The 21,961-nt window shown below is 26.9% G+C and overlaps 2 protein-coding genes across 4 annotated transcripts in view; one reads left to right on the top strand and one right to left on the bottom strand.

Annotated features, from left to right (window-relative positions):
• On the bottom strand, positions 1-1,093 carry LOC123260649. The gene is made up of 3 exons (XM_044721879.1): positions 965-1,093; positions 251-674; positions 1-154 (listed from the first exon to the last, which is right to left on the bottom strand). Exons 2-3 carry the CDS (start codon positions 639-641, stop codon positions 60-62), a joined length of 486 nt encoding a protein of 161 aa, XP_044577814.1. The 5' UTR covers positions 642-674; positions 965-1,093; the 3' UTR covers positions 1-59.
• Positions 1,094-5,307: 4,214 nt separating this feature from the next.
• Positions 5,308-21,961, top strand: part of LOC123260647 (fasciclin-3) — a 208,618-nt gene continuing 191,964 nt past the window's right edge. Inside the window, exon 1 of one of the 3 annotated variants that reach the window (XM_044721874.1) lies at positions 5,308-5,678. In XM_044721874.1, the coding sequence (XP_044577809.1) occupies positions 5,591-5,678 (88 nt within the window). In that variant the 5' untranslated portion in view covers positions 5,308-5,590. The remainder of the gene's footprint in view (positions 5,679-21,961) is intronic. The other 2 variants (XM_044721875.1, XM_044721876.1) reach the window with 2 other exon arrangements.

Consider the following 21,961-nt stretch of genomic DNA (forward strand, 5'->3'; position numbering starts at 1 on the left):
AAATATTTATTTTATTACTCAGTTATGAAAAAATAAAAAAACTTGTAAGTGATAAAAAATTATTTTTTTTTCTTCATTTCTTTTAATTTCTTCTTCATTTCTCGTTTCCGTTCCTTGTCGATCAAACTCTTGTATAGTTTATACCCAAAGAAGACTAAAAGCAACAAAAGCAGTTAATTAATAATTACGTAAGGATTATAATAATAATAATAATAATAATATAATAATTTATTTAACGGAAATAAGTTACCAAAAATAACAGCAACAATACTCAATAACCCGAGCAACACAACCAGTTGAGAGAAGAAAGGTTTCCCAGCAGATGGTGCGCGTCCAAGTATTTGATCCATATTTGCGTTATTCATAATAGCATCTTGCAAATTAGCTTTTTCTTCATCCGACAAATTCATCGACTCGAGCATCTCTAAGAATTCTTCGGGTGTAGGTAATCCCTTATCAAATCCCGGAATGTTTGTGTCTACGTTTTTAAAATCATCTTTACCATTATAATTATTATTTTCATCTTCAACAACAGCGTCTTCGACAAAATTGTCACCGGCAATTTCTTCATTGTCAATTGCAGGCTCCGCGGAAACCGCGATTAAAGCAAATGCAATTCCAATCCAGAGTGACTTTAGCATTATTATACTATTCTCTTCCTTTTCTACTTTACTCTGCAATTACGTAAATTTCAATCAATATTCACTTTAAAACACCCTTTAATTATTTTTTATTTCTATCATGCTTATAAATAAACAACTTTATTTTAATTAACGTAATTATACTACTTGTTTAGAGTTAAATTACTTAAAATATTGTTTTATAACAAAAAAAAAGGTTTTTTTTACTTTTAAAAATTAAAAAATTAAAGTATTAAAAATTAACATAAATAACTTAAAAATAATTATGGATGTTATAAATAAATAAATAGAAAAATGATAAGTAATTTAAAGAGTTGAATTACTTGAAATAAATTTTATCCACGTAGCAGACACGTCAACGTTTTGATTATCACTGATCAGTTCCTTAATACGTTGAGTATAAAATATCAAATTTTAGTCAACGAGTAGTTTTTATCAGTAAATATATACTCACAAATACATGAACTTAAATACTCACATACTAACGTTTAAACTGTAACTTTTTAATACATACTTGTATGTTTGCGTAATGTTAGGATTTGAGTTATCGCTATTGGTTGAAATATATATTAAATCAGGTCACTTTACTGAACTTGATAAATTTAACATCAATTTTGTACAGCTTTAATTTATATGCTAATTGATTTATTTCATTCGAGTTTTAACTAACTATTCTATATAAATTATAACTATAAATTTATTTAAAGTGATCTCCACATCTTTTTCCAAGTTTCATTGGACTTTTGTTCTATTGCGTTCAAAAAATTTATTATTTTTTTTTTTTTTATAAATTAACACAGTGCATTCAATCGAAAAAAATTACTTAGATATTCTTAATTTTTATTTTAGATTTCAGAAAATTAAATAAGCTTTATTTAATAACTACTTATTAAATAAGCTTTATTATACAAAAAATTTAATAAAAATTTCCACATGTGGAGGATGAAAATTAAGTTAGCCGACATCTAAAAATTTTTAGAATTTTTTTTTTTTATTGACAAAATTATTACAAAATAATGAAAAAAATTTTTCATTTGTAAAAAACTTGAAAAATTATTAGTGCAATTTCTAAAAAATATTTTTTAGTTATTATTTAATAAATAAAAAAATTAAAAACGTCGGCTAACTTCAGTATTATTTGTGGAAGTTCAAAAAAATTATCAGTGGAAATTTTTAAAAGTATTTTTATTATTTTAATTGATTTGTTATAAAAATTTTTAAAATTGACAACTGACATATAATTTCAGTATCATAATTTTAAATATATATCAACACTTACTAAAATAAATCAAGAATGCCTTAGTAATGTTTAAAATTTTCTTCAAATATTCTCATAAATTTTAAAATGTTTACAAGACTTTAAAATAACAAAAAGTCTTTTGTATCTCAAATTTTTTCGAAATTTTCTCTTTATTTATAGTTCTTTGAATTTAAAATTTTTATTCACCGTCAAAAACTCGAATTTTAGCGTCTCTAACAACTATAAAAAAATTTCAGCCGTCAGCGGCGCTGAATCTCAAAATGTGGCGCCAACTAAAATTTCAAAATTTTTACTTCCTTCCTGAGCCGTCTGAAGCGCTAAAACTCGAGTTAGTGCTGCGTTATATATATATATATATATATATATATATATATGTAGCCCTGCTACTCGTAGGATACTCCAGAATGCGCTCAGAATTCAGAACCATTCAAGTCCTCTGTACAATTTTACAATTTCAAACACACCTAGAAAAACAAACAATACAATTATTTATTTAATTAATTACATTAAAAAATGAGGAGCCTATTGTGTGAGTATAATTAATTACCAAGCAGAAAAAAAAACATAACGTGCAGTGTCACGTTATAATAAATTTATGATGTGGTAACAATAATAATAAAAATAACAATAACAACAAAAACCAAAACAATAACACCACAAATACATACTAACAGTTGAGTTGTACTGATTGGTGACTGTGACGATGTAAAGAGAGATGAGAGTGAAAAATACATAGATGAGAGTATCGCGCGTTAGGTGCATACGTTTGATTGTCATTCACATTCAACTGAAATAATATAATAATAATATTAATATACAACTTATAAAATATAAGTATAATAATAAAGTTAACCGACATTTTTGATTTTACTTAATTAATTAAATTATAACTAAAAAATATATTTTTTAAAAATTGCATTTACAGTTTTTCAAATTTATTTTTAAATGTCGGCTAACTTTATTTTAATAATATAAGTGTGTATTAATAGTATCAAAATTATGATGTTAAAATCAGCAGCAATAAACAATTTTTTGATTTTTTTCTTTAATTAAATTAAAACTAAGAAAATATTTTTAAAAAATTGCACTTTAAGTTTTTCAAATTTTCTAAAAGTGAAATTTTTCTAAGGATTATTTTGACAATATGGTAATAAAATGGAGGTAATTTTGTGCAATCTTTTTCTATAGTATTAAATTATCTAAGATCTCTAATGTATCGCCAAGCTACTTATTTAACGTAAAAGTAACGCATAAATATTATATTAAATATTAAATTTGTATTAAATATTAAATATTATATTAGTTATAGGACATCTTGTTAAGCTTTGTAAAAATATAAATTTATATTTACTTTATGTATAATTCTATTAACTCTGTTAATGGCGCAAGCTGTTGGGTTTGTTTTTTTTCAATAAAAATAAAATAATTTTTCAATAAGAAAAATCATAAAAATTGTCAGATGTCTGCTAAATTCATATGAAAATTAAATTAGCCGACATCTAAAAATTTTTATAATTTTTTTTATTGAAAAAAATCATCACTAAAAATAAAAAACTAAAATTTGACATGTAGAAAATTAGAAAAACTGTAAGTGCAATTCAAAAAAAATATTTTTTAGTTCTAATTTAACAAACGAAGCAAAATAAAAAAATCAAAAATGTCGGCTAACTTTATTATTCTTATATTCATTATGAAAATTAAGTTAGCCAGCATTTAAAAATTAGAATTTTTTTTCTATTGAAAAAATTATTACAAAAAAATAAAAAAAATTAGGAAAATGGTTGACCCTAAAGGCCATCCCTGCAACTTCCCGCTAATTCCGTTAATACCTGGCCGCTTTTTTGAGCTCTTTGAGCTCAAAAGTACAATCTGTGTGTTGTTTTAAGCTCTCCGAGCTCAAAAAGATACCTTTTCTATGCTTTTGAGCTCTTTGAGCTCAAAAGTCTGATAGAAGTTTCATAGAACACTATTTTTTGAATGTTCATACCGCAATAACTTTTGAATGAATGAACCGATTTTTACGCGGTTGGCGGCATTCTACGCAGTTTTTTAAGCCTCATAAAGAATTTCTAAGTTTCAATTGGTCAAACTAGAAATTTCGGAGTAACTCTGAAAAAATACTTTTTTCGGTTTTCTTTCGTTCACGATATCTCTCGAACGAATCAACCGATTTTGACCGGATTGGAGGCGATCGACGTGGTTTTTCAAGGTTGAGAGCTGCACTGATAGAAGGATTTATTTATATTAAAAAAATATTTGTTAATAGTTAACAAATCATTTATTAGAGACCATTTTTTAGTATCAAACAAATATTTCTTAGTATTTAAAATGATTTGTTTGTATTTAATAAATCAGATATTCATTTATTAAATATTAATAAATCTTTTTAAATACTAAGAAATATTTGTTAAGGACTAAAAAGTGGTCTCTAATAAATGATTTGTTAAATATTAACAAATATTTTTAACTATAAACAAATCCTTCTATCAGTGTGATTAGTTATTGGAATCGATCGGTAGAGCCGTTTAAAAGTTATTCCAAAAAAACCCACTTCAGAAAAAATTTTTTTTCCTACTTTTTTTTAGATTTCTCCAAATTTCTCAAAATCTATCGGTCCGAATCGGTTAAAATTAACAGGAAATTTAAGTTTGGCGAAGCCCTTTCGAATGGCACCAACCGCGATGAAATCGGTTCAACCGTTCAAAAGTTATAAGAGGTTTACATACTTACACACACACACACACACAACATAGTGACACCCTCGCGGGAATAGTCAGGGAAGCTTCCTAGGGCCTCAAAACGTCGAGATCTGATGAAAACTCGATTTTCGAAAAACGGGGTAAAACCAATAACTTCCCGATTTTTGAAAATTTTCAATTTTCTTAGCGGGAAGTTAAAAAATTTTAATTTGTAAAAAATTTTAAAAACTGTAAGTGCAATTTTTATAAAATATTTTTTTGTTCTTATTGAATTATTGAAAAAAAAATTAAAAACGCCGGCTATAACTTAAGTATTATAAATTCATTTTCATTCAAAATTACACATAATACATATATACATAAAATAACACAACAAAATGTAATAGTATTAGTGGAAATAACTTTCGCGGTAGTACTACTTGTTACTGGTGCTAGTGTTTTGTTTAGTTACGCGCCGTGTAGACTTGTGGAGGATCGAGGATGTGTGTATATTATTGTGCGGTAAGAAGAAGAAAAAAAGGAGAGGAGTAAGTATAGTATAGTATATAGGCGATAGGCATTTTACATTAAAAGTCGAGTCAAGTCAGTACCGGTGAAGGAGAGTAGAGAATATAAGGAGAAGGGAGAAAGGGATTGTCACGTTCGGGCGTCTTCGTGCTCCGTACCACCGTCCCGAGACGACACGAACCTGCTCGAAAGTTAAATGCGCGGCAGAAGGTGTTCGCGCGTCGAGCTAGCAAGTTGGCTTTTGTGCTGCAGTCAGTTATTTGGCTTGTTTTTTTTGAATAATCTGATTGTTGTGAATTTATGATATCAACAGTGAAATAGACTTTCGATTATTCGCATATTTTATATCATAATAAATAACAAGAGTAATTAATTTAATTGTTCGCGATTATTTGTATTTGTAACGTTTTTTCACGGATCAGTGGTTTTGTAAAGTGTTTATTTATTATTTATTGTAATTATTTTTATTAAATAATTAATTAATGTGTTCAATGATGAAGCAAGAGCAATCAGTCATGAGGATCGTCGTCAGGAGTTTTGCGGTTTTACTTATCATCTCTGTTGTACAAGGTGCGTGATAGTGGTTTTTTATTCTTTGCTTTTACACTTCAAGGGATTCTATTTTTAATATTTCGTAACTTTGAGACGCCATGTGCCTTTTAATGCGACATTATTTATACAATTTGCCTTTTATGTATTTTAAATTTTTTTATTTTAATATATTTTGGGTAGAAGAATTTTTTTTTAATGATTGAAAAAAATCCTGGAGCGATAATTTGTGAATACTAATTTTTTTATGATGAAAATATTAAAGTGTTTCATTTTGCAATGTCCACTGTGGAATTTATTGGAAAAATTACCGCGATGTAAAAAATAAAATTGATATTGAAAATAGCGGACATTTTTGTAAATTTTTGCCTAATGAAACATTAATGAAACCATAGCATGGTTAAAAATTTATTATACTCATGCGGGAGTCGCGTTGGGCTCCCGCTTCGTATTCAAGTATTTTCAATTTAAAATATATATTTTATTAATACCAGATGTGGAAATTCGAATAAATTTTTTAGCAAGTGTAAGCGATACTAAAAATAATAATAATTTTAAAAAAGTGTCTCTTCACACGTATAAAATTCCATGAAAATAAAGTTAGCCGTCATCTAAAAATTTTTATGATTTTTTTTATTAAAAAATTATTTAAAAAAAAAAATAAAAAAAATTTTTTTCACTTGTCAAAAACTTCAAAAACTATAAGTGCAATTTTTAAAAATATTTTTTATTTATAATTTAATAAATTAACAGGCGAGACCATCTTTTTCTTGCTTTGCTCTCACGGAGTTCAACGGAACTATCTCTGTCGCACTCCCAAAAGCAGAGCAATTGCAGTTTCGATTGGTTTCACGAAACGAATGAAATTAAAAAAAAAAACGCTTTGTGGTGAAATAGTTTATTAAATTATCTATTATCTCTAAAAACGTTTTTTCAAAATTTACATTCGTTTCGCTAAGCCGATTGAAACTGCAATCACTGGTCTCGGCTGTTAAGCAAAGTAAAAAAATCAAAAATGTCGGCTAAATTTATTGTAAGGGCTTTTTATCAGAACTTTTTTTACGTGTGAATAGACATGTCCTATTTTTTGATACAAATAAATAAATAATTTAATTATAACTCTAAATTTTCAATGAACTAATGAAGCCAAAAATGCACATATTGTTATAAAAATTTTCTACATGCGCATTGTTTAATTTAATTTGAATAATTAAAAAATAGTTGCTACATTTACATTCAATACATATAAAAAAATCCTGATTCTATTAACAAATACTTGACATTTTTTTTAATAATTAAAAAATGTCATTTTTAATTTTATATTTCAAAAAATTAAAAAATTTTTCTCTTAATTCGTGATTTTATTATCTAAAATGAAAGTTTCTCAATGTCTACTATTTTCTGTGATGAAAGTACAGCAAAAGAACGCGTTAAAAAAACTCGGGACTCATTAATTATTCAATTTTATGGTAATCATGAGAGTAATGTTGAAGTTAATTGAATTATCCGTTAATATTGCATTGAAATTTTAATATTAGTTTGAATAATGATCATTAATTAATCAAGATAATGTCAAAGAGATTACGAACTTAAATTCTCTGCTGCAACAAATTTTAATCGAATTAATATTTAATTTTAAATCACCAATATAATCTTTTAGTTGAAAAAATTTTATATGCATTTAATCATTTTTATGACCTAAAAATTATTAGTATGTATGTATTAATAAAAACTGAATAAATGAATTGAAAAAAATGCATTCGGAGAATTTTGAAAATGCGCATATTTTAGATTATTAACTTTGGACGCTATTTTAATGTGAAAAATTACTATTCTCTCTTTACTAACTTCATAATACAACCTTCATACCTCACAAGCGCCGGTTGAAACTTTTTATCGAATTTCAATAGTCAAAATTGATAATGCGGTTATCATTATAATGATTAAATTTTATTGTGATGAGTTTTTATGAATATCGGGCTAAATATTAAAAAAATATTGTCAGGTAATATTGAAGGTGTACAAATGAACTCTATTCATTTTGACATTTATATCAATAATATTGAGATGAAATATTTTATATTCTATATTATTATTGATGGTAAATAATATAATAATATTATTTTATAAATATACAGTACAAATACGTATATTAAAGTACTTATAAACTGGTGAGTGCCTTTGACAGCTGTCATTATATTGATAATTATGTTTATACATAATATAAGTACTTGGCATTTGCGAAATTATTTTTTATGATACTGACTGTTCTTTAATTAGCGGACATTGAAGAATTATTATTTTGATATTTCTATCCTATTGATTATAATTACTAAAGGTCATAATAGAATTAATAAAATTGATAATTTTTATTATTTAGAATCTTTTTTCTTACTCAGTTTGTTCAGAAATAAAAATTTTTTAAATATTTCACCTACAGTTATAAAAAAATTACAAATTTAAATGAAATGTTTTCTACTATAATTTTTTACAAACTTTTTTGGTACTTCGTTAAATTTATTTCTTATAATTCTTTCAAAAATTTTTGATACTAAAGTTGGTGAAAATTAAATTATTTTTTAAAAACATAACTTAAAACAAATATTTAATGATTACATTTTTATTTTCAATCTTCTTAAATGTTTAATTATTTTTTTCTATCATCATGCATAATAAATTATTGAAGATAAATAATTATTTTGTAAAATTTTAATTGAAATTATAATATCTTGAATAATATGATGACTCAAAAATATTCGATAATTTGTAAATTACATTTGCATTTGTAGCAACGAAATTAAAATAAAAATTATTAGCAATTATTCGACCGAGAATAAATTATTTAATAACTTTATAATAATAATAATAATTAAATGTGATTACCATAAAAAAATGAAATTGAAACTAAACGGATACAAAAGAGATTTAAAATTAGCAAGTGGTGTCATGTCGCCTGTATTGAATCAGACAATTTAAATTGAAACCAGTAACATTATAATGTTTTAAAAGTTATAATTAAAACGAAACGTAATATGTCGAGAAATTATAGTATATATCCATGAATTATCACTGCGAGTGTCGTGAATTAAAAACTAAAAGTTTTTTCATGACAAATTTGTTGAACATTATTTACATTGGAAAGTTATATAATTAAATGCAATTATATAATGTTTGAGATTATTTAAAATAAAATTTGAATTTAAATAAAGGAGACTTTTAATTCGTAGTACTATTGTTATTATAAAATTCAATTAAATTAAATAGACGGCATTGGTAATCAATAAACGATAATTATAATTAAAGCGAAATAAATATGCCAAAACTCAATTGTCATTTATGTGATTACATTTGTGGTGATTGAATTAATAGTTCAATGAACTTAGCTTAACTCGTGGAAAGAAATAAAGTTGGCTGGTTAGCGTTTGCAATAAAAATAATAAAAAAGTTAAACAAAGAGTTAGCTTTGACAAATAAAATATATTATATATCGGTATTTGTAATAAGTAATCTGGGTTAAGTAAATATCGATCATAAGTTAATTGAAGATCAATAAAAAATTAAGCTAATAATTTTTATCAACAGATAAAGATTTGAGTAAACAATAGTATTAGTATTTTAGTGAATAATACAAATTAAATGAAGAAAAAAATTAATTACAGTTTGATTTTATTGGACAAAACCGTTATACCTATAGTACTATATACCTTAACTTGTTCATCGGCAATGATTGTAAACGCTCAAGTTGGTTTCCGGTGTCCATCCAATACAACACAAAGAAAAATACGATTGTAAAGAGAATCAGAGTAAGAGTGTGTAGTTTCCGTCTTTTATTTCTCACGATTTAAACTTCACTCTTTATTTTATTTTTTAGATTTTTTGTTACCGCTGTATTACCGGAATTCTCCACTTTCTTGCTCCGATAGAAACCATTTCAGGATTTTCTATCATGACTCGAGATTTTTATTTTTACTTTATTTACTTTTGTCTAATTAAAATCTAATTGTTTTATAATGATAGCGAATGATTATCTATAGCAACTATTTATAAATTTACATTGTCATTGACCTAATTGTATCCTATGTAAAACAATGCTTAATGAACAAAAGTATCATATATATAAAATATTGCGTTAAGTTGGTTTTATTTATTTTTTAATACTTTTCTGGGGTTTTTAAAAAATAGCATTCGTGACTTTGAATCAATGAATTGTGAAATAATATTTTGGTTTTTAATTTTTGATCAAAAATCAATTTGCAATAAATTCAAATTAAAATTATCGAGTTTCAATTTATTATAAGATATATATATATATAATAACATCAATGCCATATTCTGATTATGCATGGAATATTTTACCTCATTTACATAAATCAAGAATAATTAATTCTTCAAAAATAAATCATTGATGCATCAATACAATTTTTCTTGTAATTTAATTTCTCTATAACTAAACAAATGATCTCGTTGTTATTAATTAAAATTTTTTCACATATGACGTTATAGAAAACAGTACATTGATGAAAAAACTAAATGGATTAAAGAAAAAAAATTTTGACCCAAAAAAAATGATTGTGAAGAAATTTTTTTTTCAGTATTAAGCAGAAAAATTTTTAAACTAAGAAATTTTTTTTTTATTAAAACAAATTTTCTTTGGTTCAAATTACTTCTTCTTGATTTAACACAAACATTTTTTCAAAAAAAGAAAATTAATTCCTCAGTAAAAATTTTTACAAATAATAAACTACTAAAATTCCAAAAATAATGATTTTACCATCCATCACACAAACTATTTCTCAATTACTAAATTAATACTCAAATCTAAAATTCATCAGTTCAACTTGTCGAATATTAAATGAAAAAGTTTTAAACTATGACATAGTTGCATTGATATATCAAATTTATGGTGATTCATATATGCATTATATATTACAAATCATAATAGTTAATGTAGATATGAAGAGAATGGCCCTGTTGTAGAGGAGGCACGGGAATGACATGGCCAGCACACGTTGCTCTCAAATGGTACCGTATTGTATCGGTGAAGGTTCTTCTTGCTCTTTTACTACATTACATATTCCACACTATATACGATATACGATATAATACCAAACCATTACATTATAAATATATATATCCTTATATATCGTGTAGTAAAGAGTAGTAAAGAGAAAGGAACAGAGTATCGGCACCAGCACCAGAACCGGAGAAGAGAAGTATGTATAGGCTGACCGAGGTAGCCGCGTCTGCTTTAGCTTTACTGGCTTCACTTTACTCAGCTCTGGTCTGGTTGTATTGCTAGTATTCCTCACATGTGTATAGAAGCGCTAAGCGAACAGTCAACGACCTTGTGGCTCTTGTTCAGTTTACGTTCTCTTTTTTTAAACCATTTCATATAATATAATACATACAAACGTACATTACTATATTCAAACTAATTTCAATCGATTTACTTGTAACTGGTAACTGCGATGTGAAAAAAATGAATTGTTTTATTTGCTTGTAGGCCGATGGACGGTTCAGATGATTCTTGTGTGGCTTTAATTAATATATTGTAAGGTAAAAGCCCCAATAGATGATCACGTACCAGTATATGATCACTCCATGTATTTGTATATTTATATTCACAAATATAGGTATACAAATACATGGAGTGATCATATACTGGTACATGATCATATATTGGGGCTTTTACCTTACTTAACTTGATAGGATGTTGATTAATTTTATGAAATTGAGTCATCGCGAAATGAAATTTTGCAATTATATGTTTGAGCATAAAAGTTATTAAAGTTACAAAAAATTTAATTCTTAAAGAATAATACATATCAGAGAAAAATTTTTATTATTTAATAAAATAATTTGAGTAAATATATATTTTTTTTTTTAATTATTTATGCCAATTAAAAATTTTTTTATAAATTTTTAAGTCATTCAAAAAAGTAAAAAATCAATTAATATCTAATTTCGATGTCAGTAAATTTTGTCAACATTTTAAAGCCAATCTTTTACTAAATATTTGTCAGCGTTAATTTTGTTTCAAATTAATTTCAATTTAAATAATTTAGTTATTTTCTCTAATTTTATCTCTAGTAAATTAAAATAAAATTGGTCTATCTATATTGGTAAAAAGAAGTAAATAACGTGTTATCATTAAAGCTGAAGTAAAATTTTAGAATAACTTATTAATAAAATAATTGAGGAAAATTAAATTTATTATGTAAAGATAAAGTAGTTGCACCTGGAACTTGAGAGATGAAACGATAATTAAGTTCTCTGGGAAACCATTTTCCAGCGATGCAAGAAACGCGACGAGAAGCGTACAGCACACCGGTGATATAGTGGGTGGAGAGTTGAGCAAAAGCGAAAACCAAATCCACACGAATCTTTGGCTTTTACTTTTTTTTTTCTCTTTTATTTATATTATATTACTTCTGAAAAATATGTGTATTTGGTAATAGAATAAGAAGATCTAGGAAGAGGGCCATTTGTTTACTGAACTAGTCACTTTGGTGGTCAGGTGTCATGCGGCCTTTTCCTTTTTTCCTGGTCGGCACTTTTCTTATATATGTAACTACATATATCTTCTACCTTATACCTTAAACTCAACTATTTAACTTACCGGCTACCTAAATTCTTGTTGTCCGATATAATTATAAGCTTCCTTAGTTTAGGGATTATTAAAGTTTTTAAATCTAGCAGGTGCACGGCTAGGCGTATTTTATACCTCCTATAAAGTATATGTATAGCTACTTTAGCAAAAAACATGTTTACGGTTCCTCAAAGGGTACCTTTACCTTGAAAATGGATTACATATTGGCTGAACACGCCCTAATTGCGATACGAGTCGGAAATTTTAGACTTGGAAAAAAATTACATAGTTTTGTTTTTTTAATTGATACTTTATATTTATGAAGTATACATAAAAAAATTTTGAGTTGATACATTTTTTTTTTACTTCAAAAATTTTTATTTATGTTATCAAATACGAATAGAAAGTAATATTGAATTTTAAAGCGAAGGTTTACATCAAGCCTAAGATGTAATATAACATATGTGAATAAATATTGAAATATGGTACATATCAATAATAATGATATGTAATAAATGGAATATTGAAAAGAAGTAATATAGTAAAGGATACGGCGTAGGGTCAGAGAAATTGTTGAAAGGTTAAGAGAGTTATTTACTCGTGTACGGACGTATGGAAGGTGGGATTTGTTTGGTAAATAGTCGGTGCCACTTTGAATAGTTCTGCGGTATGGTAACCGATGTTGCAGTGTTATGTTGTAGGTATTATATTATTATGTATGTAGAATTCATAAATGTACGTGAATATGTATTGCAAATTTATATTTGTATATTGTGTATAGTAGTGGTTGAGTAGAGGAAAACATATACATAAATAAAAAGTGTCTGAGTAGCTGCTGCAAACTCACTACACTTAACTCGGGAATCGACATTTTGGGCACTGGTATTTATTTTTTTTTATTTGTATTTTCTTCCTCTTCTTCCTGTTTTATTTACATCCTTTAAAGTCGGTGAATTATATTTGACTTTTATCTTTTCAATTTCCCCCTGTCAATTTAATGTGACTTTTGGCGGAAATGATTAAAAACTTTAAATTTACTCTCCAGTCAATGTTTATTTTACTTACGGATTTTGTCTCTTTGTTATCAAATACCTTCTGTATTATTACTGCTATACAAGATTGCTTATATTAAATTGGATTCATTCTTGCTTTTAATATTATATTTTAATATTTATTTAGTAGTTGATAGATAACTGGTAATTATCAAACTTGACAGCTGAGTAGACATTTTTTTATCATTAGAAATTCAATTTTTTTCTTTAAGTTATTGAATATAGATTAAAATTTTTTTTTTGTTTTTTTGGGTTTTATAATTTTATGTAAAGTCCAAATTTTACAGAAATTATAATTAATAATAGAGAAAAGTTAATAATAGATCAAAAAATTTTTTAAATTGTGTTAGATAAGAATTAATAAAATATACACAAAAAGATTGGAATAATTATTCCATGTAGAAAAATAAAATAAAAAAAAAAGGAGAGAAGTTTTATAAAATATTAATTAACATCCTTGACATTTATTTATCAATTTAGATAATCGGATTATAAAAACTGAGCTAGCTAATCAATAGAAGTAGATAACTAACACAATATATAAGCATATAAATATAGGGACTACAATGTATAAAATTGTTTAGTTGAGTGAGAGATTAAAGTAACGTGTTAATGGAATCGCAAGTAATATTCCGAGTTAAATCAACAGCAGAAAATGTGCTGATGCACAAGAATGTTAAGTCGTCAACTATGATGTAGTGAATTACCGAGTCATGACCCAATTATCCTGCGTTATAATACTAGTACAGATACACATACAGGGATGTGAATAAAACAGCTGGTGCTGTAAAATGTAAAGTGTGTATGACCACTCGGTACACAAAACCATACATTACCACTCGGACAAACAAATAACCTACTCTTTATGTGTAATCGCAATCTTTTTCATCTCTTATACGTATGTGTATTATACATAACATATTATATGTTATATGTTATATGTTATAATTATGATTATCACCGCAATGATACACGCATTAATTATTTTACATGTGGATATCGATTTCATATTCCTTGCTGTTGCTGTTTTAGTTTCATTTTCAGCTCTTGCATTGCGCTATATTATTATATGTACAACTTCCCACGGCAAATTATTTAAATATGAAGGTCTCTAACACTTTACTACATTCTCTTATTCTTATATTTTTATCATTATAATTATTAGTTATTATTAGTAATAAACGAGCAATGAATGCATATACCGCGTTCACTGGCATTGAGATAGTTTTAATCTCAATTACAATACGCTCTCACGAGGTTCAATGAATTTTTTATTTATTCAATTAAATAATAATGCAGTTAACCTGAACGTATATAAGTGCAAAAACTTCGAGTCAAAGTCTGAAGCAACGGATTTAATTTTTAAAAACAAAAAATATGTAGTGTCATAAAGAAAGCTTATTTTAAGTTACAAATTTTGAATATAAAACGAATAAACAAATTTATTTTACTCAAGAGAAAAAATCTTGGTTTAAGAAAATTTTATTAAAGAAGTTTTTTTCTTGAATCAAACAGAAAAATTTTTAAATAAAAATATTTTTCTTGAGTTTCTGCTTGATTCAAGATCAAAAAATTCTCTAAACTGATTTTCAAGATTTATTTCTCTTGAATAAAATAAAATTTTTTTTGCAGTGTACTTTAATTCATAAACTATATAACTGATAATAGTATTTGACTGAAGACAATTTCTTATTAACAATAGATGTTACATTTTCATTATTGTTATTTAAATCTGTTGACAGACACAGCTAAATATATTGAATAATTTTTTCCAATAAAAACCAAATGAAGACATTACAGAAACACAACTTGTTTTAGATACCGAATGAATTCCTTGATTACTCACTTTCTAATGTGACGTATCCCGCATGTAGGCACACAGAAAATTTTTCAAACGATAAAATCGGTTTATTATTACCGGTGATAAGATTATAAGGTAGCGTTTTCCGATTTGAATGCTTACAGTTAAAAGCAAGTCATACAAGGTTTAAAAATTTATCAATTTTTTAAATGAATAATAAATAATATACTAGTTGAGACACTCCTTAAACTTACATTAATATGAAATAATTTTTTCTGAATAAATTGACGCTCTAAAATTTTTATTTTTAAAAATAAAAATAAAACTTGTAATTCAGTTGAATAAAAGAGCATTACATAATTTACTTAAACTAAGATTTGTATATTTGGGTTTTCCAAAGACTTGAATTCGCTCAAGTTGATGAAATGGGTGTGTAGAGCGCCAGTGAAGTGAAGTGACAAGTAGGAAGTCTCGTATGTATTATGTACAATAAAATTTTAAATAATGTTATATAGTTAGGTAAGGTGTTTGTTGACCTTTATACGGATGAGTATGAGGATGAGTCTTAAAAGAGATTAGGGTTACATCTCGGAAGATATATATTATTATAAATGACGAGCTAAGAATGAAAAATCAAACGCTGAGGGATGCTAATGCGTGACGCATTGTCTGGCTCACAACAGGTTCTTATTTTTTTTTCTCATGTAAGATGTGCTTCGAAATGGAACAGGTTATATTATCGTTGTATCCTCATCCACATCCACATCCACGTGTGCGTAATATTCTCGCCTCATTCTTATTCTCTAATCTTTTAGATTTACACTTTTAAAAGAGGCACGCCACTGAGGATGACGCCTCGCTTTTTATTTTATTGGGCTAGTGTACTGTACAAGAGTAGAGCTGAGGTTAAAATAGTTCTTATATCAGTTCTCCAGTGAAATATGGAATAGACCGGAGTGATGCCGTAACATGAGTAGAGAATAAGATTAAATTTTCTTTTGTAAATATGTGTTGAGGTCATAATAGCTTGAGGCTGGTCTTCAGGGCGGAACATGCTCCTCGATTAATCTCACAATTCAGGACTAATATAATCAGCCCCGTTTTTTATTAGTTCGTATTCGGGAAGTTTTTATTTTAAACTGAATTAATTTTTTTCTTGGGTGGTTTTTTTTTTTAAATATTTAACGGGAGTTTTCATTATATAGTCACGAGTAACCGGTCAATATTTCCCAGTAGAGAATAAATTTATCTAAAAAAATATTCCCGGAAATTAATATCTGGGAAAAAATTAACTCTTTCTCATTTAATATTAAAAAAAAAAATGGGAATTAATTAAAAATATCAAATTAACTCCGTTAAAAATATTCAGTTATTAAAATTTACAAGTAATTATTTATTTATTTTTTATTGCAATTTTTGTCTTTAAGAAATTTATCATTTTAAATTTCATCTATCTTGATAAACTGAACTTGATTACGTAATTATTAATCTTATGACCGCCCACAAAATCAAGCAAATTATTAAGTCTATGATTTTTTAATTAATTCTAAATACATTTGATTAAAATAATTTTTTATTGAAACTAATATTGATGGAGGTAAATATAAAATTAAGAAAAAATAAAATTAACCATCTGATACTCAATGTCTATGTAATGTATTAAGCAACAGACCGACGTTAAAAATTGTGAGTATATTGGAAGAGATGCATCCGTTTCAAGAAGTTCGACGCTAAATGTGAGATTGAATATCCATCAATTTTTCAATAAAACGCGTTTACGTATATGCTCGGGGGTTCTTGCGTCGCAATAAATTTACTTTGATGTCTGTGGGAAAATTGGTAAAGGCTGAATAATACTGACACGCCGTGTCAACTGATGGAAAGATAGAAGATAAAAAAAAAGTAATAACCCAGAATAGTAAAAAAGTAGAACGAACCATTGGAACTAGTACAGGAGTTACTCACGCAATAGTATACGTATACACATAAATATATATTTTTTTTTTCGAAATATAGAAAAAAAAATTAATCGGATTTTTATTCACGCCCCCGATAATTTACATTGCAAATTAAAAATTAATTCTACCTTGAATGATATCTACATAATTATTAACTTCATATTTTCCGTACAGTCACCGAGCTTGTGCTTATGATTATGTTGATGTACAGAGATTGTACATGTGGGAGAATTTAAAAAGAGGCAACGAGTGCCAATCAACGTGGTATTTATATTAGTACAGGCAACATAAGGCAGACGTAACATTTTAGAGTGTAGTGTCGACCCTCAATGTTAACCGAGAACGACAAGTTTTCAATGACGAGCGATGTAAAAAATTCACGGACTCTTATCTCAGCTTTTTTTATTTTTATTTATTTTTTACCTCAGCTTTCAGCTCGTTTTTTTTTTTTTTTTTTTTTTCATTTTTCTTTTCATTCCTTTTTTCGGGTTTTTGACTCGACCCTTTTGCTACGCGGCACTCTATACACCAGTGGGTATTGGAGCTGACTTTTACGCGCTCGTTACAGTAGCATGCTAAGAGTAATCGGTGCTTCTCGAGCAGCTAACATATAAACGAGCTCGCACTCTACCTCCCCCGCATGTGTAGCCCATAGGGATCTCTGTCTTTTATCTATACACTAGAAATTCGAATAGCGCGCGCCTAAATTTTAACCAATAATGAATCGTGGCCCGTTTTTTGCCCGAGTTTCGACCTTTGACTAACTTCAAGACTTTCATGTATTTTAATTTAGAGGATATATAAGCCAAATATCCACTTACGGTTTCGATGGTAACGGCCAGTTTACCAAACACTGCTCTACTCATTCGCTTTATCTATTTTTCATGGTCGTATATGGGTTAGATGATTCATTATTAATTTTTTTTTCTTTATCATCAACTATCGTTCACATGTGATGTAATTTTGTTCATAAATTGCTTTGCCAAAAATAGTATAACGGTTGAATACAAACTGCGCTCAATCCATTTAATCATTGATAATTTAGTCGTAATATATTTGATTATTTAAAATCGATCATAATCAGTACTAGCAAATTGACATCATACTCATTCGTTTATTTAAAAATTGATTAATTTTATCGAGAAAATAAATTTTTTTTTCACTCAGAAAAAAAATTTTATCTGAATAAAATGATGTTGAAAATAAATGAAATGATTACAAATTTTCTGTTATAAAATATGAAAATCATTTGTAATTGATTCGATAACAAGTTTATAAAGCATAAGATTTTCCAGTTACGTTTGTTTTTCTCCTCTATCCTCGGAGCAGGTTTTTCATATCGATGCATCATACGCGACGTAAAATCAATGTTGCGATTCAGTTATGCGTCTTCGTGTTGAAATGAAAAATATATGTTTTGGTTATAGTTATAACTTATAACATAGCATTACGAACATTATTTTTTATTTGTTGGTTATTTCAGAGCAATAAACTCTCAGTAGTGATTTTTTTTCTTTTTTTTTTCCCATAGATTAAATGTTTTTTTGGTAAAAAAGTTGAAATGTATATAAGCATAAACGTTATGAGACGTTTTTTCATTTCCGCGGAAATTTTGAAGAATAATTGCGACTTTCGTGGTTGGATAAGTTGCATCTATTTTATTACCGAAGCAAATAGTATAAAGAAATTTGAATAATCTAAAAAGCGAAACGAATAAAGGATCAAATTTTTATTATATTTAAATTCAAATGAGCTGTTTTTTTTTATTCTTAGTTTTATTTTGTATGGATTTTTCTCTTGAAATAAAATAGAATAGGCATAAAAATATATTTAAGTATTTGCTGACTCGACGTCGCGTGAATTCAAGTTATCGAGAGTACTTATTTGCCATTTTTTTATTATCATCATTATTATTATTTTTACCCTTTTATATTCACCAACTTGTTTTCTCTTTCTTTTGCTCTTATTATGACAGAGACGTCGATTCTCAAGTTGAACTAAAATGTGTAAGTACCCTGGAATGTGTGTACGTACCCATATATATTTACTCTTATCCGTGTCTGTAGTAGTTTTGCGACTGTACTTTTATTGAGTGGTGGGTATGTTTCATAAAACCCCCGTTATATTTATGTTAACGTGTTGTTTGTAACCTTCAAGTGTTTATACAAATAATCTCGTGTTTATTTATATTAAATGACATCCGGTTTATTGTTATCTACAGTAAATAACACATGTATCAATATCACCTAAAATATACGACGCCTGTATGCAAACAAATTTTATTTTTTACAGCATACAGTTGATGATTAATCCAATTGTTATTTTAATTAACTTTTGATGCCTTTTTTTTCAATGTTAAAAAGAAATTAATACCCCTCTATTATTATTCTACATACTTTTTATAGTAAAAATAAATATTCTTAGTTGAAGAAAACTATTTTAAAGTAAAATTTTCTTATTTGGTATTGACAAATTTTTTACTTTTTTTTAATAAAGTATTCTTTCTCAATTTTTTATGTAAAAAAATGATACCATATTATTGTATATTTTACAAAAAATATTTGCATAGACTTACAAATCATTTTGTATTAATAAAATGTAAACATTTACGGTTGTTAATATCAACATATCCATTAATATGAAACAAAATCAGGATTATACCACAGCTAATTTGAAACTTGACATCCTATAACCTACATAATATACAAACAATTATTGATGCTCGTAATCCTTTCAGAAGGATTCTGTCATTGACATTAAATATTCAATTTATCTCATAACATTGAATGCAAAAGCCGCAGTTGTAACTAAAATATTATATCAATCTCATCAAATTCTTCATCCAAAACAATTCTCACTACTTTTCGTGACTAATTCCTTTTATTTTCAAACAACAACTTTTATTACTATCTAGTTTTAATTTTTCACTTGCTCAATATGTTTTACTAGAAGCTTATTAAGGTAAAAAAAATTTCAAGTGAACATAGTATAACTATTTGTTCAAAAATAAAAATTAAATAAACTTTTCAACAAGGTTAATTTTTAACGAACCATAGTAGCATAAAAAATCTTTTTGCCTAACATTGTTCTACAAAAGCGACGCATTTATGGTTTATATAATTTTATTCATTATATTTTAGTCTTATAACTTGCACTATACATCATATCATATTTCCAACGTCATTATAATCTTTTTCATCACAATATATAATATAAAATAAAATATAACGTAAGCTTACAGTCCGTCAGCGAGATTACATTTAATAATTTGTTAGATTCATTAAAAACTCAACAAGCTGCAAAATTTGTGCTCTCAAATAATAATAATAATAATAATAATAATAATAATAATAATATTTTCTGTTTGTTTGATGAAAATATATATAAACATATAAATATAAAGCAGTTATGTCATTATAAGGATCTTTGGCCTGACATCGAAGATACTTGGCAATTACCAGGGCACGTATATCCGATTCACGGTGTTGGTAATTCCTCTTTCCCTTGACAATCATCCATTTCTCTCTCTCTCTCTTTCTCTCTGCTCTCCTTAAATATTATATCCAGTTCTATCTAGTTATTGCTAGCTATTCTATCTGTACGGTAACTATCTAACTCACTCCCTTTATACGACATTCCTATTCTTGTCTCCTCCCTTAGATTCACCTCTGGCACGACCCCCTTCATCCCTCGAATTCCCATCCATCGTGGTCATAGATCTGCAATGTAGGCGTGGCGAAAGGGTAAGAGGGATTGCAGTGCTCGTAATTACCCTGGCGTTAGTGCACTCCAGAGGCCACCGTATTACATTCAACCAGTAGTTTAAATACCACGGTCATCATTCTCACAATTTAGTTACTTAACCTTTTCATTTTTTTCAAATACGATAAAAATTTCCACTACTAACTAAACAAACATTTTTTCATCCGCTTGAGTCTATAATAAGCCATTCAAGGCACCGTATCACATACCAAGAACCGTAAACCGGACAATCACTCATTTTAATAGACCAAACAAAAAATATTTTTAAAAGTCAAACTTACATTATGTATTATGTCTCTCCTTTGATGAGACACACCTTTCACGGGGAGGAGCAGGTATTTTCTAAAATAATATAACCTGTTCATCTATTTTTATAACTGTAACCATACATTTAGCTGCGGTGCACTAGCTACGGATTAAAGTCATGCAGGTGCAATCCTAATTTTAGTCTTTTTTTTTTTTCAACTATTTTAATTTGGAGTTTAATTTTTATTTCACGGTGGAAATATTGAAAACTAACGAGAAATGTTTGATCTTTTTTGTTTATCATCTCTTTAAAAAATTTTTAAACTGAAATTATTTTTGTATAGAAAAAAAAAAATTCTTTGTTCAAAACAATTCTCTTCGCTTCAGAAAATATTCAAAGAAACGAAAATTATCTTGGTTAAATTTAGAAAATTTTTATTTTTACTCCAAAATAACTCGGGTTAGAAAAATTTTCTTGTTTGAAAGAAACGCTTCGTTCTCAGTAAAGTTTGCAAAAATAACAGTTTTAGTTGAGATTGATGGCACAAAATAGTTTATTAACTCTAAATCTTTCATATTTTATGAAATAAATTTTCCAACACTTTTAAACTCAGTATGAAAATTCAGAACTCAGCTGGCATCCATTATATTACTGTCATATTTTCGCAGTGTCTACTTATTATGTAAAATTCATGCTTAATGTACCTTTATTTTGATTATAACTTTTTAATTGTCAGTCAAGCATGAATTTTCTTATTAATCATCAAATTATCATTAATACTTTTTTTTCCGTAGTTTTTTTTTTTTTTTTTTTTTTTTTTTTAATAATAACAATGATAATAATAGTTGATTATTTAATTATACACTCACTCAAATTTTTAGAACCCATTTGTACG

The sequence above is a fragment of the Cotesia glomerata genome, linkage group LG3 (assembly GCF_020080835.1).
Source record: "Cotesia glomerata isolate CgM1 linkage group LG3, MPM_Cglom_v2.3, whole genome shotgun sequence".
Classification (NCBI taxonomy): domain Eukaryota; kingdom Metazoa; phylum Arthropoda; class Insecta; order Hymenoptera; family Braconidae; genus Cotesia; species Cotesia glomerata.